Source organism: Papaver somniferum, chromosome 1, assembly GCF_003573695.1.
Source record: "Papaver somniferum cultivar HN1 chromosome 1, ASM357369v1, whole genome shotgun sequence".
Classification (NCBI taxonomy): Eukaryota; Viridiplantae; Streptophyta; class Magnoliopsida; order Ranunculales; family Papaveraceae; genus Papaver; species Papaver somniferum.
The window spans coordinates 209,916,929-209,940,104 of NC_039358.1; the positions used below are offsets into that span (position 1 = coordinate 209,916,929).

A 23,176-nucleotide genomic window follows, 5' to 3' on the forward strand; every position below is an offset into this window, starting at 1 on the left:
GAGAACAGTAAGTAATTCTTCGCCATTTCCCCATACACGTAAAGTGAAAGGGAGAAGAAAATTGTTATCCAAATTTAAACCTTGTCGACCGATATTGTATGTTCAACTGTGTTGTTTGTTTTCATATCTCTTATTTGTGCATTGTTTAGGTTCCCAGAGGAAAAAAAAGAAGATCTACCTTGTTCGGTTACTGCATAAGAGCTATTAGAATTTATTGACGGAATTTATCCCAATGTAGAAGATCCTAAAGATGAAACTGAAGAGAGTTTCCATATTAGGAAGTTACTTTTGATGGGTAAGAAAGATCCTGAAGAATTCCTAAGGTTTATGCACAGTCCTAGCAATCCCCTCAACTATGTTGAATGCACATCATCAGAGGAGGAAGAAGAGGAGGTTGATCCAAGAACATTTTTCAGGGCATGTGACTTTTCTGGAGTGAACCCCTATTACAATGAGGACGGTGACTACATAGGTCCAGATAAGGGAAAAACAAAAGCTGATGTTGCTGAAAAAGCTAGTGATGGTGAAGAAGCCAGTGATGTGAAGGAAGATAACAACATCAAGAAGGATCCATGAAATTCTTAAACTTTATTATGTTTCACTTTCTTTAGAAACTTAGATTGTGGTTTGAACTATTTGAACTGTTAGTTGTTGGTTTTAGACTTGTTAAACTTATGTTAATTTTCAATTCAGTTTCTGTAGAACTTAATCTTTTTTATGAAGTTTTAGATAATTTTAGTAGTCGACATGGTTTGTAAGCTCGACCTTTCCGACCTAATCATGTTATATGCTTTAGTGTTGTCAGGGATATGTAGTCGGCATGGTTTGAAATCTCAACCCTGCCGACCTAAATGTTAGTAGTATAAAAATATTAATTTTTAAGTACAAAGTACAACCCATTGAATGCTCAACGGCTAGAAATTTCAAAATCAAGATATTAGGTGTGTTGTTATTATAAAAGCATTCTCAACTTCATCCTCAACCTTGCATAAAAAATGGAAGTTTCAAGTGCAACACAACCAAATATTTGTAGTCTTTGTACACCAAGTGGTCATTTTGCAAACGATTGTCCCTTTGAAGGAAGAAAATGCACTATTGAAGGTTGTAAGGGATTCTTATTTTCCATGAAAGCTGCAGTAGGAGATGTATATCAGCCGTATGCTTCAAAATGCACGTGTTGTGGGTTTTTCTATTGGATAGATGAGCGCCTAGCTCCGTATGAAGATGAAGTTTCTAAAATCAACCTTCTACCATGCACAGATCCATGTTGCGACGGTAAGATGAAGCTAATTACCTCTCCTAAGAAAGTGTGTACCGGAAAAAGATACTATATATATCCCAAATGTGTTGGGGTTAAGTTTTTAACGTTTGTATGATTTAATTAAGGTTTGTGTTCGATGTAAAGTCGGCATTGTACTAAATTAAAAGCGTGCCGGCGGCTTCATAGTCGACACTTAAAAGTTTACAAACCTTGATGGTGAATATATGGTCGGCAAGTTTCTCCTAATACACCCTGCCGACTATAATGTATGAGAACATCCAGAAACAAGTTTTTTTTTATGTTTTGATCGGCATGGTTATCTTCATAAAACCTGCCGGCGTATGTACGATCGGCGGGGTTCTCCTTATAAACCCTGCCGATTTAATGCATAAGAACATCCAGAAACAAATATTTTTTGGATGTTTAGGTCGTCATTGTTATCCTAAAAAACCATGCCGACCATAAAAAAGTCGGCAACCTGGCAAAGCCAAGACCCTACCGATCCTGGGACAGTCGGCACTGGAAAAACCTTGCCGACCGTACCAGGCCTATTTTCTTGTGCTTTCGTGCAGTGCAGCCGGCATCTTGACGAATTAATAACATGCCGACCCTGGTAGGGCCGGCAGGGTCGTGTGACAAATACAATGCCGACCAAAGGAGTATACACAAAAAAAATCACATCCATTTTATTCATTTGTATTATGCCAAAGTACATTACACAAAACACGAATGCGATTACAAAAGTACTCCAAAAAGATTCCTTAGTTCCTACCATAATCAATCATCACTTAAATCTATTGGAGGGAGTTCATTCAAATCTATTGAACCTCCTTTAGTCAAATCTATGGGACATTCCCTAGACTCATCTTAAACATTCCAAAGGGTCATGTTGTCCTCATAAAGTTTCATCCATTCCTTACTCTTGTTGTTTGTGAACTTCTCCCAAAAACTAAACCTACAAAGAGGAGGTAATGAACATTCCTTATTAAGTTGTAGACCAATAAAATGATTTTTATCCACCAAAACCATGACAATTCTTCTATGCTTGAGTTGCTCCACGCAAACCGCATGTTTCGGTGCAAATGCTATACATAGTCCCTTACTAAAAAAATGTACCACGCAATTCCACGTATCCGCCAATAGATGTCCACACTACGGCATTCTCAACCAATGCTCCCATTTGACCGGTGCATTTCCCTCCGAGCCTTTAACACTAGTTAGCAAATCTTTAAAAGTTGCTTGTTTGTCCTCCATGGAACCTTCTAGCATCATTGAGATATGAAACTCCTTGTCGTTTTCTATTCGGGCAGCCATCTTCTTTCTTATGTATTGGCATTGGGTGAGATTCTCCTCAACCGCTCCACTTAGGTGTCCCAATTGTTGCGAGACAACGTGAAACCCACAATTTCCATCTTTTGGGACGTCGTCGGTACCAATAACGAACTCTTGAATAATTGGAGGGAGTTGTACGCGATACTCTTGCAACACCGGTTATACTACCTTCCTTGGACGACCTCTTTTCTTCGCAACATCTCCTTGGCTTGCTTGACTCTCAAGAGGTAGAGTTCCATTTGGATTCAAGTTTGAGATAGTTGTTGTAGTTGAATCCTTCCTTGGCCGACCCCTTTTCTTTCCAACATATTCCACACTTGCTTGACTCTCAAGAAGTGGAATGCTATTTGGATTCAAGTTTGAAACCGTTGGTGTAGTTGTTTCTTTCCGCGGATGACCTCTTTTCTTTTTAGACGGCTCCTCCTTGTATTGCGCCTCGCTATAAACATGTCCGGATGGATCGCACTTTGTACTCAAATGCTCTTTAATTTGTTCCCTTTTGGATTGATCGCACTTTGTACTCAAATACTCTTTAATTTGATCCATTTCGGATTGATCGCATTTTGTACTCAAATACTCTTTAATTTGATCCCTTTTGGATTGATCGCATTTTGTACTCAAATACTCTTTAATTTGTTCCCTTTCTTCCTCCCTCGTCTTTGTGGTAGGTGGTCTACCTGTTGGATCTTGTTTCGCCGGTTCTTGAAGTTCTTCCATAAAAGGGTAAACAATCGGCATTAGCTTGTGCTTCATAGTTTGTTTATCCAACCTATTCAACTTGGGGTACTTTTCAAGGATTATTCTCCCAAGTTCCATGTCGCCAAACTCTTCACCGATATCTTCTCTTGGAGCCGGTTTGAAAGATAATTGCTTCCAATAAGGATCGATATCATCAAGAGGAACGGGAGTTTTATACCTACCAAGCATATGATGACATGGAAGTCCGATAGCCTTCATTATCCTACACTTACAAGGAGTGCTCGGGTCGTCATACTTTTTATACTTTTTAAACAAAGCGAGATGTTTCATCATAAAACGTATTTCCAAATGCGAGACGTTGCAATGTATACCAACAAGCATCCAATTACCCTCCTTAAACTCCCTCAACTTCCAGAAGCTACTTTCTTGGAATTGCTTTTTTATCTTGTTGATATCATTACTAGTGTACTCATGGATAGCATGTTACACCTTCACAATCCCATTTTGACTTGTGAAAAGTAAACCTTTTAGTCTCCCATGATCTTGCTCTACCATGCCTGTGGATTCAAGTTTGAAATGTTTATAGTCGTAAGTAATAGCATACACAAACCTCTCTTTGTGTGGCCTCAACAATTGTTTCTTGCAATATTCCACTACTTTTGGGTAATTAGTCCCCCAATCTTCCTCGAACTCCTTCAAGTTTATCTCATATCTTGCAACACTCATCGAACAAACCACCTTATCCCACGCTTTCATGAATAACCCAAACTTGATCTCACCTTCTTTCCATTCATCGTCTTCTTTCTCTTTCTCTTTCTCCTTCTCTCGCTCCTCTTTAGTTAGTTTGCTAAGACGTTCATCTTCCTTCTTTTCACGTTTAGTTCATTTCTTTGACTTCGGTTTTTGGATATGACTTCTACAATTCTTTCTAAGATTGCATTGTATATGCCAAGTGCAAAGGAAATTTTGTGCATTGGGAAAGACTATCCTCACGGCGTTCATTATTGCTTGCTCATTGTAGGTGACTACACTCCCGGGAGTCTCGTCTTCGTGGTAGAGAAGCTTTAAAGTTTCCAATGCCAAAATATGGCTATCATCCTTCTCACGATCCATAAAACACCATGCCACCGTGAACGATTGCTTATCCGAGGTTTGTCCAACAATATTCAACAAAGACATGTTGTACCTATTCGTCTTATAAGTACAATCCATGAACAAAACTTGGTAAAAACAACGCGCCAATTTAATCATATCGGGATGCGCAAGAAAAATACGATCCACCTTCCCCTCCGATGACTCATGGTGTCTCCCGTGTAGTTGTATTTGTATATTAACCATTGTGATTCTTCCATCACCTTTCTTCCATCCCATTCAATTCTTTTAATAGTTGGCTTGGCCGCATAAATTATAGACAATGAAGAGAGGTTATTCTTGTCATCCCTCTTGAACTTATTAAGGAGCGAGCTTGCTTGGTTTAATTTAATTCCACAACTTGTTCTTACTTGTTCGAACTCGTGCGGTTTCAACTTGGCAACTTGACAATGCCCAACAAGAGTTTCGGGATCTTTATGGTTATGCCAACCAACATCAACTCTAGTCATTCTCCACATGCCATGCCATCGGTGTCTTTGTTCCTCCCAAAAATAATCTTGAATGGGCATCCACACTTCTTTGACTTCGTCTTGTACACCCTAGTCGTCTTCTTATCATACACATAATCCTTTCTCTTGTGACTTTCGTCCGGCGACCCATAACACTCGCATACCATTTCAAACCGCATAGATTTTTGTTCGGTGTTTTTCATTAGAACACACATATTCTCTTTTGCTTTCTCAATAATCCAAGTGACCGCGTCGTCTTTTTTTTTTCCATTCCAAATCATTAGCATAATGTGCGGACGTATCAGGACCCCTAATTTTCTGAGTTTGAGGCTGATCCGTCATCGGTACCAATGCAACAATCTACAAAACATCAAAAATTAGTTGATATGTATTACCAAAGTCGGAAAGGTCGAGATATAAAACACTGCCGACAACAAAACAGCCGGCACGAAAGCAAAATTTAACAGTACCGACCAAGCTAGAGTCGGCAGGGTTAAAAAAAAATAAGATGTCGGCTTAAGCATTTTCAAGTAACGACTCCTGTGTTGTAAAACTGAAAGTTGGCATGGTTTAAATTTTCTACCCTGCCGACACGATTATTGTTTATGAAAAGTCGGCACGTTGTTTAATTAACAACCACGCCGGCGTGTTTGGCCGGCATGATCGACAAGCATCGACCCTGCCGACCCTGTGCAGCAAAAGTGAAAAAGCAAAACCAAAATCCATCATTTGCATGGAAAAATCACAATCTTCACCACGTAGCTTGTCTACCTGATTACTTGCAGTTCCATTCTCTTCTTCTTGGTCATTGAATTCTACGTTTGGCTCAAGATATTCATCACTTCCATACCCATCATGAGTTTGAGGAAAATAAAAGCGGGAAAATAAAAACGAGAGTCATGCATGTAATCCATTTGATCATGGTCTGATAGATCATCATACAAGTACTCATATGTAGGAGAAAAGTTAGAAGACTCCCCCACTTCAAAATCAGGATTTGAATCACTCATATCACGAATTTCTCAAAAACCCTACCCCCACCACCCAAAACTTCCTCTACTGGTTCATTCTACTTCTCTCTAAATTATTTCTAAAACCCAACTTATAAATCAACTAACTAATCTAACTAATTTAATTAATCTAATCATTTTAATTAAATGAGTGCTAATCATTGTGGGGGCATTTTAACCATTTACAAAAAAACAAGGTTTAGGGGTGGCTTGGTTTACTTCATAATGACCACATTTTGTCTTATGGGGTATACCCAAACTAATTTAATTAATCTAATCATTTTAATTAAATTAGTGCCAATCATTGTGGGGGCATTTTAGCCATTTATAAAAAACAAGGTTTGGGGGTGGCTTGGTTTACTTCATAATGACCACATTTTGTCTTATTGGGTATACCCAAACTAATTGGGGTATACCCAAATCAAGCCTTGAATTCTAAGATCACTTGAGAAACAAAATGTGTATTCCATTTTGCATTGAAGTGGGCAGAACCTAGCAAGATTCTTTTGGATTTCTCTCAGTGTTCTTGTGGAACAAAGACAGCAACCCCCAGGGTATAAATTGTATGAAACTTATTCATAAAGACATCTTTCTTTTGCTTCACAACGTCAACTCGTAAGATGCCCCGGTTACTCCCAATGCCTGCAAAAATAGAGAATGACAGAGGTCAGGTTAGTAAAAAAAACAGCAATACTATAAAGAACACAGGGCGTAAGAAAAAAAATCCGTGCATTTCTAGTCAACCCTGAAATTTGACAGGAGTCTGAAGAGGAAAATTTTACTTTTCGAGGACAGTATCCTCAAATTGGCAATGAGGTGTGGGACTATCAAGTGTGGGAGAAAAGTAGTCTTATATCATTCTAACAGACTGTTTGAGAAATAAAAGTAGAGGTGCTTACCAATGTGCAATTCTCGAGAGCACAAAACATCTTAAGAGGATTGTGAGTTTCCCTATGTTCATGGTTTAAGGTGTACTTCCAGAATCCATAAATCCCAGACTGTCATGAGCCTTTCTGAGTATATCTACCCTGTATACCTGTGAACTGAACACCTGATAGAAATGATAAGACACAAGGAATTATGTAAAAACACTCTTTAATAATCAATCTCAAATCAATATAAAATCTATGACTCCGACTTGAAGGATTCTGCTAACTTCTGGACCAGCAACTACTCCACTACAGACCTGTATGAGTCATAATTCGTGTGTGGCCAAAGATGCCACAATCTTTCCATCACTGAAGTTACCAACTATCAGATCTGGCTTTCCCTTCGATTAGGAGGCAAGTTCTTTTGCAACATCCTGTCAGGGATGCTATAAGATATACATTTCCGAAATTTTGAAATCATTAACGAATGGTAACTGAACTTGGCTGATAATGAATGTTTACCTCGTGTACTGCTCAAGAAAGGCCAGACTTCAAACCTAGAGATCCACCTACAAAGAATTCCCTTTTTCTTGAAGAAAGCTCGAAGAAGGATAAAATTGCAGGTTCTGCTGAGTATATTCACCTGATGTTCGGCTCACAGAAATCCCTTATCCTCCCCGAGCTTGTTTATCCCATTGGTCTATCCAGTTAAACAGCTGAGATTATTTTAGCAACACCCCGATGGCATCAAAGCAGTGATGTTTCCTCGACAAGATAACACCATAGTTCATACAAGTAAGGTTGCTGTCTTACTGACCAACAAATCAATACAAGAAAATCTAATCTTACGTCTTTTTAAGGTGAGAGTCTCAAGGGATCTAAACAAACATATACTACCGAACATTCCTCCTGGCACCTAAATAGTAAATCAATACCTGCCATCTAATCTAAAACTAAGCAAATGTGTGCATATAAGGACCCAAATTGTCATGTCCAATAACACTTGCCCATTTACTTATTATTCAAACCATTCTTACAGGACTGTAGAATAAAAGCATTGTTAGAGAATAAGTATCGAGTTAAATGGCAGTTGAAATTACACCCATACCTTGTTAGCATTGTATTTTCTTGTTGCATCGGAAGATAGGCACCAGATGATGATTTCGCCGAAAGGGAGAATCAAACTGAACACAGTAATGAACTTGTTATCGATAAACCCAACATATACACAATAAATAGTGAATCGTAATAAAACACCATAAGGATCAATTTAAAATATACATACCATGGTCCAATGGCTGCTTTAACCTTATCAATACTTTATCAATGCTTTTTTTCCAAAATATGGGAACAGCAGCCTTTTGCTGCGAAATAGTTAACTTTATCAAGTCCCCTCAAACCAACTATGCAGATCAGTGATTCTGATCAGTTTCTGCTTCTGGTCTTTGGAAGTTGGAAAGACATGGAATTTCAGTACTTTCACCATCAGGCTCAGCTGAAAATAAAGCACATCCCTGAAGTTCAGTTCAACAGCATGTGACAGAAATCCAAAATCTAGTCTTAAAAAATCTAAAATTTCGCATTCAGTTCAATACTTGTAGGAACTGAGTTGATATATATTACCCAACATTCTACATGCAGCAATACGGGTCATTAAATCTAAACTAGGCAATATGCATATAGTAATCCAAATAGACATGTATTGTCAAATACACTTGTCCATCTATTTGTAAGCAGACAGTAGCAAATTAATTGTTTCTTAAGTTCGATCGATTCCAGGTAATATTTTACACAAATGGCTTGTATGGTTGGATCAAAGCAGCTTAAGCATTCTTACAGGACCTCAACATTAAAAGATTTTTTTAGAAGAATAAGTAGTGAGTTAAATGGCAATTGAAATTACACCTATAACTTAAACCATTTATCGGTTATCTTATAAGAGACACCACCTGATGGATTCGCCGGAAGGGAGATTTTAACTGAAACACAGATGATGATTTCGCCCGAAAGGGAGAATTTTAACTTTCATCACTTCCAGCATCAGGTTTATCTGAACATAAAGCACATCCCTGAAGTTAGTTCAACAGCATGTGATGAATTCCAAAATCTAATTTAGCTTCCAGTTCAACACATGTAGTCGATACAACAGAATCTAATTAGTGTGTTTTTAGAAGGTGAAGAAGTCTCGAGGGGTCTAAACAAACTTGAATACTTGTAGGAATTGAGTTGATATATACTACCAAACATTCTACATACACCAAATAGTAATATCCAAATAGTCACACTTGCCCATCTATTTGTAAACGACACGAGTGATGGATTCGCCGGAAGGGAGATTTTAACTCAAACACAGTTATAAACAGTGACTAAATAGTGAATAATAACAATTCAAAACATACATACCATAGGAATCACTGGCTGCAACTTCATACCTCATCTAACAGCAGTCTTTTCCGATTCAGCTCATTCCAATTATTCAGATGAGTGAATATTGGATTCGTACGATTATTGGGCCGACCGATCGGAGGGCCCGTAGGAAGGGAGAATCTTTTATGGCCAAAATTTCAATTTTATAAAAAGATTTTGATTTGGGTCCGGTTTTTTTTCCGTCACTTGACGAAAATAGCACTCCTTCATCGTCTCTTTTGTTTCTCAGTTTCTTCTTCAGTTTAGAGAAGACATCACCGATAGCTCCTCCATCACCAGCAGCGCCAGAACACAGCCGTTACCACCGAACCCATCACCTCCACCGCCACAACCACTAGCGCCAACCTATCTCTTCCGCCACCACTACCACACCAGCAGCAGCGCCGTCACCACTGTAAACAACACCTCCACTACCAACCGATACAATCATCAACATCAGCAGCAGAACCGCTTTTTACACCACTGTAAACATCACCAACAGTACAACCAAGTTAACAGTAATCCCTTCCTTATTTCTAAAACCCCCGCCTCTTCCTTACAATTTCTTAATCAGCTAACTCTGAATCTGCACCGCCGACACCGTCCACCATCACCGCCAGCAACACTATATTCCACCAATTTTCCAATTTCGATTCAATTTTGCTTTACTTTTTGTCACCACCAACACCCTCCACTATCAGCAGAACCATCACCAGCAACCAATGTCGATTATAGATTTCAAGTTCACCAATTGCAAATTTCAATTCATACTCACTGCCACCACCTCCACCTCCTTCAGTTTTTCATACACGAGACACTTTAATCCATATAATGCTTCATACACAAACACTTCAATTCATACACCAATTCTGATTTTTGAGATATAAAGACAAATTAAAGTTAATTGGATAATCCAATTCAATTGAATACAAACATTAACTACTAATTGAAATACACACTTCTAACTCCAATCGATTAGACTGCATAGGCGATGGCAAGGGGCTGCTATGTGGTGGTGGATACAAGAAAAAAAGAAACCCCGTCTTCAATCTCCTCTCCAAACCGTGCTATTAACAACAAGTGTGTAACTGGGTATACATCTGAATAAACCCATAGAAGAAAAAACCCCAAAATTAAAGAGATCAAATTTGTAATTTTGTTTATATTTTTTCAGGAACACAAGTGCGGAAACCCCTAGATCCAATGGGGTAAGTGAGAATCGGAAATCACAATTTAGGTTTTTGATGATAATGGTAAGAGTTTTTGATGATAATGGTAAGATCTGCATGGAAGCAGCGGCAGGAACAAAAGATAATGTTTGTCCTAAGTTGTTTTCTTCTCTGTTTAACAAGGAAAAGGAGGAAAATTTCATGCCGATTAGATTACATACACGTGGGAGATGAAGTTGATGGAGTGGAATGGAGAAACGCGAACACGTGGGTTAGGTAAGGTTTTCTTTCATTACTTTCAAATGACAAACTTATCCTTATGTTTGGCCTACGGCCGGTTCCTATGGCAAAGGGTTAAATCATCCATCTGCCATGCCAGCTGGCCTGACAAACTAGCCGAGCCACTATGGGAAATAAGTTAAGCGTCGAGTCTCCACCGTTAACTGTCGGTGCTCCACCGGCTATAAATACCACCTTTCCACTCAGTTTTCCATCCACAAATTCTTTTTTCTTCTTTCTCCCCTAAAGATTAGACCAGAGCAATTTCTTAAAAAATGAGTAGTTCCAAAACAAATAGACAAAGGAAAAGAAATATGAAGGAAACAGGAAAACTTGTTGCGGATAATGATGTTGTATGAGTTCAGAATAAAGAGTATGAGTTCGCAAATGTTAGGCAACTGGTTGGAGCTGGTGTAACATCTACGCATTTATCTAACCATCCAGAGCGAGTTCTTTTACCCAAAGTAAGAGGTGGGTGGTCTGAGCTAACCGATATTTATGAGTTACTCCCACAACCTGTTCAAGAATCCTTGAGAAGATATCCTTGGCAGCATTTAGATTTCATGAAAGGCAAAAACCACCGGACTCAAATTGTGCGAGTTCTTTGTGAACGTTGGTGGAACACTTCAAATACGTTTTTTTTTCAAGAATTTCGAGTGTGGTAAGTTCTATTTCTTCCATTCACTAGTTTAATTTTTAGTTCAGAAACAGTCATTTTAATTTTTAGATATTCAATTTTTTTGTTTGTTACAAATTTTAGTACCACATAAGAATTTTAATTTTATGACCATGTTGTTTTTAGGGTTCACACTGTTAGATTTGTATATGTATACTGGAATTAAAAGTGAGGGTGACACAGTACAATTTAACCAATTAAAGTGGACGTCACAAGGAAGATGGAAAAAATTACTCCCCTTGTACGCAAATTATATTGAAGGAAAACCAGATTCAAGACAGATACACTCATTTGGATTAAGAGTGTATGGGTTGAAGGCTTTTTTGACCCATTACCATACCAAGGGGATAAACAGAGAGGAAGATTATCCCGAGCTTGAACGTATTTTTGTATTATGGATGTTAAGTCAAGTGTTTTTCCCCAGTGGTAGCTCAGTGTCATTAATTGGTTTTCTGGAATCTTTAGAAGATTTGACTAAAGCACCAAACTATGATTGGGGTTCTGCAATTCTGGCTGAGTTATACATGTGTATCAGTGATTGCTCAAGTAAGAAGACAGATAGCTTAAATGGATTTTGGGTTATAATGGAGGTAAGAACTATTTATTAGATTTATTACCGAGTTGTCAAACTAGTGGTGAACTAACACATCAATTTTTTCAATGTTATTTTTCAGTATTGGTGGTATACTTATTTTAGTGTCGTCGAACCTGATCTTCACGATAGACGATTAATTTTTGCAGCATGTACAAGTACAAAGCTGAGAATTGGGTTGCTCAGATTAATGATGGTCAAAATGTCGCTGCTATGCAAAGGATGCAACAACTGTGCAGAACTAGTCTCAACATTACGTCAATGTCGTATTCAGTAATTGATGAATTCCATGAAGCAACGACACAAAACATGCTACAGATGAGCCTCAAGCGACTCGTGTTTTACAATCCAGTTATTGCTCAGGGTATTTGGTATTACGGAGAAAGACATTTGTTTCAGCTACAAGGAAAAAAGGTAAAAGCTATCAACCCGTTTCCAACGTTATTAATTTCACATGATGATTGGATAAAGTTGGTACAAAATGGACAATCTTGGGAAGAAGCTGGTGATTTGATCCAAGTACCAGAAAATGAGCATGATTATTTCTGTTGGTCTCAGAAGGTATGTAAGCTTAATATTGCTACTCAATCACAAAGCATAGGTAGTGTTGACTTCCAGCAATAGGCAATTTGCCACTTACAGGTCTTCCATCACAACCCCCACCACCGACGGGCGAACCATTTACGTACCCTAGTACGCAAATGGGGTCGTCAAGTATGCCTTCAATACCTTGGGAAGTCAGGACTTTATCACTAATTGGATATGTTGTTACAGTTTCACTTACTAGTGAAGGTTTGCAGCAAACCTATCCATACTATGGTGTGATCGCAACACCAGAAGATTTTCAGGATCGGTGTAAAAATTATGATATTTTTATCAATCAATTCCAGACTTTTCACTTTAAACAGATGCAACAATTGAGGGAAAGTTTGAGTTATGAGTTTCCTGAGACTCCGGTAGCATAAAGTTCTCAAATGCCTGGTGGAAGTGGAAGTCGTGAAAGTGGAAGTCGTGGAAGTGGGAATCGTGGGGGTGGAGGTCGTAAAAGTCGGCAACGCACTCCAGCTGTGGTGGAAGAGAGTATGGTGGAGGAAACTCATATACCACCACCAACAACAAACTTGGGGACGAATTTTCAGTCTCCTCTCGGTTTCATTCCCCAAGGTCCCGTACCCACTCCTGATGGTGGACACGTCAATTTGGATGCATTTAGGCAATCTGTAATTTATACCCCAACAAGTTCAGCATTTCACCGATTTCAACCTCCTCCTCCAATGGCTCCGATACAATTTCAAGGTTATGACTCACCTGATGCTACTCAACCACCATCACAGAGTCCAAATAATGAGTTTTCTCAAGATCCAACAGGCTTTGGGGATTATGTATTTGGTGGTTCTCGTTAGTTTGAGAGTTTTGTTAGTTGTTTTTGTTAGTTATTATTTCGTGGTTTGTTTAAATCGTGAATGAAATTGCACTTTTGTTTGATAAATAATAATCTTCGTTTAAGGTTTTCTTCATAAGTTGAAATTAAGAACTTAGAATTGAAAACCTAGATTAAATGGGGGCAACACATTTAAAATATTAAAACAACTTGCATATCGGAACTTCTCTCCGTTGTCAAGGAGCCACTTTTCACGAAATCTTTGATCAATCCCCAGAAGGGTTTCACCACTTCTCATCTTCCGAGACTCTTCCCTTATCATACCAATATACTTGTTAACATTCTTGGAAATTATGGAGAACCGAGCACCCAACACCATCGAATTGCGATTGTGGACGTTCATTGTTTCTTCTTCAAATTTCATTAAAACGCGTTCCCAAAACGGAATAAGCCGTAACGCGCCATCATTGATGGGATGATTAGTGTACAAAACATAATTCATGCAGATGCATTCATCTTCAAACGTGCTAAAATTGCGTTGTTGTGCAACTCTCGAACTGTTTGCTCTTCTTAATTCATTTTCCACACTAGCATGAAGTGCAACTCTTTGATTTTCGTCGCATGTTCATGTTCAATGAATTGAGCCATAGAGATGTTCTGATCCATTGGAAAATCTAAGAAAATAGGAAGAAGGTGTGAGTTCAAATGGTAGAGGAATGTGGTATTTATAGAGGGGAAAAATTATGACCGTTGGATCAGATTATACTCACAGGTGGAGACTAGACCGACCGGTCTCACAAAATCCGGTAGCGGAGGAGTGAAGACCGCGCGGGATAGACTTGAGTGGGCCTGGCTAAGTGGCAAAAGTACCACTTTGCCAGGCCAGTTTACCAGTTTCCCCCTCCGTAGTGGGTGCTTAAATGGCAAACTCCATAGGAAGGGGCCTAAGTTGTTTTAGATCATCCTGCCCACGTGTCCCAGACACCCAGACGAAAACATGTCCCTTCACCATGACTGTTGCCTTGCACATACCGTATGCACCAAACGTACAAAGAGCCAAGCTAAGTATCTGTTTCATGAGTGTATTTTTTTACATGTGGGGACTCCGGTTGTGGTAAGAGGACATTAAGCCACCACTAAGCATCTTTCGCTGAAAATAACGTTGAACTTCTTTTAAATATCATTACGGTTATCTTGCATTTGTACGAATGATAAAATCACTGCAATCAGTGGTGTTTTATTTTCTTTCGGTCGGCCCTCCTTACCGTGGCAACGGTATTCTAGTACATAAGTGCCACAGTTTCGAAACTAGGACTTACATGTCTCAAAATGAGTTTGAAAAATCAAAAACTGTGAATTGTAGGTGGAAATGTCAATGCCGTTGCCCGCAGATGAATAAGTTGGCTAAAATTGACATTCTGATATCCAAACTCAAATTAAACAGAAACTTGAACCCTTTTTTCCCCAACTTGTATGGTGTATAAACTTGACAAACTGACAAAATAACCCATTGCCGGTTTAGCTTATTGGCAACAGTAAATCTGTACATGAAAACTGACTGACAAGGCTAGACAAGCAAATATACCATGCATTGTAATTTCATTGGCAAGACTAAATCATTTTCCAGAGTATGTCTTAATTGTTCAATTGTTTCGCCACATTAACTAGAATTTTAAGATCACTTGGCAAACAAAATTTTTGTTCCATTTTGTAACCACTGCAAGGAGAGCATTTCCTTGTGCATTAAAGTGCGCAGAACCCAGCAACATAAACTTGAGAACGTATGGGTTTGAAGTAAGTGGAGATCTTAAAGTTACAGTCCTCGTATAAACTTGACACCCTGAATTCCTACTGCAAAAGTAGCAACTGTAATTTCATAACACGGATTCATGAAACATAACTTACAATTGTTTGACAACATCAACCAGAATTTTTCACCAACTTACAAACATAAACAATGTGTGACATTATGTAACCACAGCAATGCTGTAAGCCGAGCTTTTCTTGAGCAAGAGCACAAAAATAAACAATTATATGGGTTTGCTTCTGTTAGCATTCAACGTGTGTCAAATATATGAATGCAAGAACAGGTTCACATACTGGAGGAGTTTCTTCAAGAGTCTGCAACGTCAACATAACCTGATGGAAAAAAGTATAAATGAATGCTCACTGGACGGATTGAAGCAATAAAGTGGTAGAACAAACATGGCCCTGATCTCAATTTGTGCTCTGCTTCCTTTCATATACATGCAACATTCAGCTACTCTCTCGGATACCTTTTCAGTCTCTGGCTTCGGCGAAGACTGAAACTTTCGTGCAGGTTCACCCTTACGCTTTCTTTTGCTGTAACCGTTTGGGGGATGTTGCACATATTAGTTGGCATTTTCAGATTCAATTTTCTCCATACCCATATCTCTTCAATTGTATTAGAAGTTAACTCTTGAACAACTTGTTGTATACACACGAAGTCTATATCAAATTGAAGCAAATGGAGTATGCGTTAGAATACATGAATCCAAAAACAGTTGAATTTGCCAGCATTTTTGTAAGAGTGTAAACAGGCACAATCACAGAGATGGATCAACATACGTAGATAAGAATGAAAACACAAAAAATTTCAATGCTTATGGCCTGGACTTTCCATTTGTCTAACTTAACATGTGAAATTATACCCCGAGTACTATAATACATTCGAGGCATATTATGCCGAGGGGATGCAGAAAAATCCAAATAGCTACCTCAAACTGATTGACAACACTAGTATGTAATACCAGTTCAAATTCCTTGATAAGAACCAGAGCAGAGATACTTTGGATGTTACACAACACACCAAAAGTAGAAGACAGAGGGAAAAGTGGTCAAGTATTTGAGGAAGAACCAGCTTAACTAAACATAAAACCACTAATTTACTTGAATTACGATAGAGCACAGAGAATTGCTATGCAAAGGTCATGTCACGTCATTATTGGATGATTTTGCTCTCCCAATCGGCTAATAAAACCAACATTAAATCAAACACGGCAAACAAGAAAACAAAATTTGGCGTTGAGAAGGTTCTCTTCAAATGGTTAATTCCTGTGCAGTGACATCCCTCTTTACCTCCCTTCTCCATCAACCAGAAATCAAATATACAAGTACCGACTTAAGTGTCTGATCGATTAGAGTTTTTGGGTTTTGTGAGAAGTTTGGGTAAGTAAATATGTTAATTAAAAGACAAAATCTCACAACAACCGGCTAGTAAGATTCTTTTTTGTCACTACTAACTATGAACATGAAATTTCACTTACCTGTAACTATGGAACTGGTGCCGCATTTGGTTTTTGCCAGTTCTATATGTGCGTGAATCTGTGTTCAATTTAAGGTATATTAGGATCAGTTCTATAGATTATCAAAGAAATGAGTACTACGACCAAAATTAGTTTCCACAACATGACCAGGTTTCTCCCCAAACACTCATCATAGTAAAACAAGCCAATTTGGTTTCCATATTAGTTCCATAGAGGCATCGATTATATATGAAGCCAGTAACACGACCAATTTAGTTGGAGAGGGAATACTTCCAAGAAAATCTAACACAACCCTAAAACCCTCAACAATTTTTTTTTTATCGATAAATTAAGAATTTTATTGAGGTAGAGCCAAAGTACATGATGTATGAGCTTAAGCTCACTCGACCAAAAGAAAAGAAAGGGAGGCCAGAAAAGCCACCCACAAGAAACAAAACACGGTTGCAACCAAGGGAAAAAAACTACGCACCTAAGCTAGAACAATCACAAACCAAGAACCAAAGCCAGGAGAGCACAGAACAAACAAAGACAAACCCAATATTCTCTAAGCACTACAGCTATTAAGCCTCCAGGAACTGTCCTATGGAGGTTGAAAGACGACATCATCCCAGCTGATAATGAATTGCTCCATGGAAATACCTTTGAAAACCCCCCTGTTATGCAACCAGTACGCCACCGTCAGCTTTACTACATCCACAATACCCATCACCTCCTTGCTGACACCTTGGAAGGCCCTTAGATTCCTTTCCTCCCATAAATTCCAAATGATAGCAGCAGGAAGCACTTTCAGCACCAATCCATTCCTCCTTGAAGTAGATCTAGTAGGCCAACTAGAGATTAGAGTTATAATGTCAGGGGGAGTTGCCCACTTGATGTTCCAATCCTTGAGAAAAATGCCCCAAATACGCCACGCCACATCGCAATGTATGAGAAGATGGTTAGCTGTTTCGCCATCCCGTACACACATGTCTGTGGAAATGACATTACTTTTTCAGCCGAAGTTTTAACAAGAAGCTCTCAGAGATAAGATATCAACATCAAAACAATATGCACATAACTACTACCCTTAATTTGCTATGAGCTATAAGTTTTTGAAAATATTGGAGTGGTCCACTTACAATGCAGCAAACATCAACATCTGAATTCAACAAGATCTAAAGTGTATTCATGTGAACCTACACTAAGGCTTATTAACAATTAAAGATTTGTTAAGGCACATAAACACACATATGTACAAGTACAACAATTACCTTGTGCTTTTGAGAAAAATCAAGTATGCATGCTATCTCTGTCATGGAACGTTTTTACTGGGAGTGCTGTGAGAATCATTTAGAAAATGGCTTGTGTCTTGCATGATTTAGGAAACCAAATCAGGTGTAAGAATCCCTGCAACAACGCCAACAACTGCTGATATTCAGAAAATGAGAACGATCCAGAAACTAGCTTCAGTTCTTATATTCTTCTTTTGTTACTGGTTCTTGTACTTAAGGATGCTGAGTATCATTGTCCATTATGCACTAAAATGGTAGCACTTCTAATTTGGATTTGAATACAGAACCTCCCCGTGCAACTGTACAGAGCTTGATAAAATCCAGATGAAGAGCTTGAAGTAAAAAAGAGCACCATAACTCAAAACTCTTTACAGCAAAGGTCTCTCACAAAATGTAATTGAGAATGTTGTACTTGGCTGCTGAAACTTCATTGATGGGGAATCCCATATCCTCTAACAGCAGCATTTTCATCTCCTGCACTTAAAAAGATAAAGTTATCCAGGTAACCTTAAAACATTACAAAAAAATATCCAAAGGGGAAATCATATCTCAACTTCAGAAAACACTTTGTTAAGCTCTTCAGCTCATTTTGACCCAATTACGTTAACGTTTTCATCATGATAAAAGAAAGAAAAGAAAAAAAGTAAAGTTACCTCTTGGAAACCTCTCCATACGCTCATCCTTTTCATGGTTGCATATACCTACTTAAGAAATGATCCACATTCTTCAATTCAGAAAAATTAAAATCACAGATGTTGCCCATTGTTGTATGAAGGCAATCCCTGCGGCTCACACTTCCTCATCCATTTCTCTAGTCCACCCAATATTCTGGTCTAGATTACTGAATAGCTAGATGGAGGGCTATGTATGCAGCTGCTAAAATTGTTAACTTTTCCGAGTCCGCTTATGCCGAATTTCAAGATCAACCACTCTGATTCTTCTTCTTGTTTGGTCTTCGGAAACAAAGAACAACTTTGGATTGTTACAAATTTTTCTTCCATACCTTTTAATGAAGAAAATAAAGAGAGCATTGAATTTGTTTTAGTATTTGGAACAATCAGTAACTCCGATCTATTCTTACTCCCTGCATCTTTGATTTTGGAAAATGAAGGAACAACCGCAGGCGACTCTGGACTCTCTCTCTCTCAATCAATAACTGCTTTGATCTATCTACTTATTGGTTTCACTCTGCATATCTGTGAACTTTGGATCACAAATCTGTCTCAAGATTTGTGTTTCAAAAGGAACTCTCCCTCGATCCTTTTATTTTTTATAGGTAGGGTTATGGTATTAGGGCAAAATATGGATTTATATTTACCATTTACCATGTGGATAAGGGAAGGATAGAGTCATGACTCACTGTTTTGACAAGATGAAATGAAAAATGGATTTGTGGTGCAGAACTGCCTCAGTTTTTACATGTCAAAAACTATGAATTTGAAGTTGGTGAAAATGTCATTTCCCTCGGATGAATAAGTTATCGAAACTCAAATTAAACAGAAACTTGAACCCTTTTTTTTCCTACTTGTATGGTGTACATAAACTGGACAAACTAGATTCAAAATAACCCATTGCTAGTTTAGCTCATACGCAACAGTAAATCGGTAATATCATTGCAGACATGAAAATTGACTGACAAGGCTTGACAAGCAAATATACCACCCGTTGATTTTGTACATTGGCAAGACAAAGAATTTGAAGCACTTGGCCAACAAAAATTGTGTTCCGTTTTGTAACCACTGCAATGTTGCAAGGAGAGCATTTCCTTCTGCGTTAAAGTGGGCAGAACCCAGCAACATTCTGTTTGGATTTCTCTTAGTGTTCTTGTAGTACAAAGAATTGCAGCAACCCCCAGGGTATAAATTCTTGTACAAGTTGCCATCTAAAGTCCAAACCAATGAAACTTAATTCTTAATGATATCTTGCTTTTGCTTAAAAACTTCTAACTCGGAGTTCATATTGTAAGCTTTACTTGTCAGATGCCTGAGTTACTCCGAATGCCTGCAAAAATAGAGAATGACAGAGGTCATGTTAGTAACGAAAGGGTAATACTATAAAGAACACGGGGCGTAAGAAACAAGTTGATACTCATATGAAGGACCCTGTGACCACAAGGAAACTAAAGTGAGTGACTAGACAGATTCACCAAAATATTGCGAACTGTTAGAAGATAAAAAATTATGAATAAGTATTTGGCGCAGCAATACAGGGGAACCTTGCCTTAGGCAATTGAGAAGAAGCAACCAAATCATCGGGAAGAACTAGCACTGGTGGATTCCTGACATCTTATTAACCCGCCAAAGTTATAGGATCACAGTGAACGTACCTAGCATCAAACCAAGTAAGCAAACGATCAAGGGCGTATAAATGCAAACCAAAACCAGAGCAATTGAAACATCAAAATTTCATCCCCCATAAATTCTCAAACAGGAGCATCAATGTCATTACCTTGAGAATTGCTCAGCATATACAAGTAGCTAACATGGCACTTAAGAATATAAATACACACGGTAAACAAAAATTGTGAATGCCTAAATCTGAAAGAACCTTATGGATACAGAATTAATTGGACATTAATGTAAAGAAGAAATTACTGGGAGAACATGAAAGAGTGGAGAATGTACCTGATGATCTTTAGTAGTCCAAAATTTTAGAAGATCCTTCTGATCCACGTCGTGGGGTGTATAGTGATGTCTTTTGTGTGTACATATTTCACCATCAAACACGTGTATATGGGAAGATACGTGGAAAGCATGCAGGCCAATACATCAAAACATGATGTATTGCGGAACACCAAATAACTCCCGAAGAGTTACTTTATCTCATCCCCAAAAGGAGCTAAGATCAACGGTGAAGTGAAAGTTAGCTGACACGGATGTGACAGGGGCAGAAGACACTTGTCTTACACGAGCAGGCGCCTCAACTACCCGCATTAAACACTCTGAGCAGTATACGTGTCGATCAACCCGTGAAACGAACGAGGATGGCGTGATCAAGTGATGAACGAAGACCTCCGCGTGACGGACACGAAACACAAGAAGATAAGGTTTCAACGGCCCTCAGAGAGGGGTCCCACACTCTAATCCTATAAATACCCCCTCTCCACCAAGAGTGAGGGGGATCGGAAAAATCAGGGAGAGAAGGAGAGAGAATAATTGTAAGTGTAAGTCTTTTACAATAGATAGACATATGTAAACTCCAAACTCATTCGACTATCCCTGTAACCCTCAAGTATATAGTGAAACAACAAACCCCGTGGACGTAGGCCTTTGTGCTGAACCACGTAAACCCCAGTCTCATTTATATTTCAGCACTTTACATTCGCCTAAAACCCCATGAATCTTTACTTCTATGCTTTGTTTTCTTTATTTTTACTCAGGTCCCGTGCGCAAACGCCTCGCACGGTGTTATTAGATGAGGCTGTGATAAACCCGAGGATTTTGAGCCAAGGAATCAGCACAAATGTATCATCAGTATGAGTCTGTGTCTAGATTACGAACTTTGGTTGTGAACACGACGATGCCTTCGTGATTTATGTGTTTACATCTTTTCCATTTAAATTTCTTGTTCCTAAATATTCCAAATGCAATACACAGGGTAGATTTTCCGTAACATTCATCTAGTACGAACAAACCCTGAAGTAGATACAACAATGAACTTGTCATTCAATGCACAAGTCACACAATTAAATCATATGGAACACAAAACGAGCAAACATAATTTAAAGAGATGGTTTTGAAAACTTATCCAATAATTCTATGGGCCAACGATTTAAAGAAGAATAAAATTGCTGGTTCTGCTGAGTATGTTCACCTGTTGTTTTTGGATCACAACCATTCCTTATCCTCCCAAGTTTGCCCATCCCGATGGTATGTAAAACAAAAGCGCTGCTATTGTTTTAGCAACACTACAATGCATAAAAGAAGAAATGTTTCCTCTGCAAGATAACAGCATCCTTCATATAAGTAAGCTAAATGACAACCAGATCAATACAATATGCTCCCAAAAAAAAACAAACCATATCGATACAACAAAATCTAATCGGAATTGAGTGGACATATACTACCAAACACCCTACCTGGCACCTAAATGTTATACCAATACCTGTCATTAAATCTAAAACTAAGCAAATTTGTGCATATAGTGATCCAAATTGTCATGTCAAATAACACTTGCCCATCTATTTGTGACAAAATTATTAGATGCCGGGTAACTTTTTACTGGCTAATGAAACTTTAGAAATAAGAAAATGGCAGCTGAAGACGTATCTCTTCCTTACCTTAAACCATTGCACTTTTCTCGTAAGCATCTCAAAGACGTATTTGGAAATGGCCAGGAAGTTGCATTCGGTGAACATTTGAAGAAACAAAAAGCCAATTGCTTGTAGGCTATACTTGCAATCCGCTGGCATTCACAATCAGATTTTCCCATGAAATTGTTGTATTTTCCGAGTCCGTTCATACTAAGACCAGTAAAAAACCCATTTATTTCTCTTCCTTTTCTTCTTTCTCCTCTTTATTACCTGGTTCTTTAACAACAATTTCGATTTCCTGGTAATTTTTCTTCCTAACACCTCCATATCTTCGATAGAAAATAGAGAATATGTTTGATGATTTGTTTTAGTATTTGGATCAACCAATAACTTAGATCTATCTGCTCATTTCATACTCTCTGCGGCTGCATCTTCCAACTTTGAATGATCTTCAATTCTCTCTCAAGCTTTTCCATTATATTTATGGATAAGGGCAGGATTTACCATGTGCCTAGTGGGCTGGACAGAGTCATGACACCACTATATTTATGTTGGAAATAGTAATTTGCAATCTGGATTAATTCTTGTTAGTCTGAATCAAGTTTAGTCTTTGAGGTAAGAATTGTACTTTTACTGAGTTGTAAAAAAGAGTTACAAATCAGGTAAAAGAAATCTCTGGAGAAAGCCTGTGAATGTCTAGAATTGTCTGTAATGGGAACTAGTGTAGCTCGGTCCTAATAGTTTATGTAAAAGAAAAATCTAGAGAAAGTGTGTGAAGGTCTGGTCAAAGTAATCCAGAGATATCTAGAAAGAGTCCTAGTCGTCGGTATGTGAAGCTAGAAAAAGGACATCTGTCATTAAATCTAAAATCAAGCAAATAGTCATGTCCAAACAACACACTTGCCACAGTTCAACAACATTATTGATGTCAGTAAGGATAACTTTGCTTCTTCATATATCTTCCATATCTTTGTTTTAGACTTTTAGTATTTGGATCCACCAAAATTATCTCAGATCTACCATTTCATTTCATACTCTGCATCTCTGAACTTTGAATCACCAGCTCTCCCCTCTCTCTCTCTATCTTTTCC

At 38.3% G+C, this 23,176-nt stretch overlaps 1 protein-coding gene and 3 long non-coding RNA genes across 8 annotated transcripts; all 4 read right to left on the reverse strand.

Annotated features, from left to right (window-relative positions):
• Positions 1 to 2,030: 2,030 nt before the first annotated feature.
• Positions 2,031 to 6,131, reverse strand: LOC113314709. Its single transcript, XM_026563265.1, has 2 exons — positions 5,665 to 6,131; positions 2,031 to 5,253 (listed from the first exon to the last, which is right to left on the reverse strand). Exon 2 carries the CDS (start codon positions 3,671 to 3,673, stop codon positions 2,753 to 2,755), a length of 921 nt encoding a protein of 306 aa, XP_026419050.1. The 5' UTR covers positions 3,674 to 5,253; positions 5,665 to 6,131; the 3' UTR covers positions 2,031 to 2,752.
• A 16-nt stretch (positions 6,132 to 6,147) lies between these two features.
• LOC113314725 lies at positions 6,148 to 10,482 on the reverse strand. Of its 5 annotated transcripts, none has more exons than XR_003342600.1 (9): positions 10,138 to 10,482; positions 9,176 to 10,047; positions 8,722 to 8,822; positions 8,058 to 8,267; positions 7,416 to 7,956; positions 7,295 to 7,341; positions 7,090 to 7,206; positions 6,803 to 6,954; positions 6,148 to 6,545 (listed from the first exon to the last, which is right to left on the reverse strand). It is a non-coding gene; the product is annotated as an uncharacterized LOC113314725 (long non-coding RNA). The 5 variants fall into 5 exon arrangements; XR_003342602.1 differs by having other exon boundaries at positions 7,416 to 7,537; positions 7,881 to 7,956; positions 9,176 to 10,479; XR_003342603.1 differs by having other exon boundaries at positions 6,803 to 6,946; positions 9,176 to 10,481.
• Positions 10,483 to 16,882: 6,400 nt separating this feature from the next.
• Positions 16,883 to 19,050, reverse strand: LOC113314756. Its single transcript, XR_003342604.1, has 3 exons — positions 18,487 to 19,050; positions 17,813 to 18,307; positions 16,883 to 17,531 (listed from the first exon to the last, which is right to left on the reverse strand). It is a non-coding gene; the product is annotated as an uncharacterized LOC113314756 (long non-coding RNA).
• A 1,894-nt stretch (positions 19,051 to 20,944) lies between these two features.
• LOC113336116 lies at positions 20,945 to 22,524 on the reverse strand. Its single transcript, XR_003353625.1, has 3 exons — positions 22,113 to 22,524; positions 21,647 to 21,770; positions 20,945 to 21,468 (listed from the first exon to the last, which is right to left on the reverse strand). It is a non-coding gene; the product is annotated as an uncharacterized LOC113336116 (long non-coding RNA).
• Positions 22,525 to 23,176: the final 652 nt, after the last annotated feature.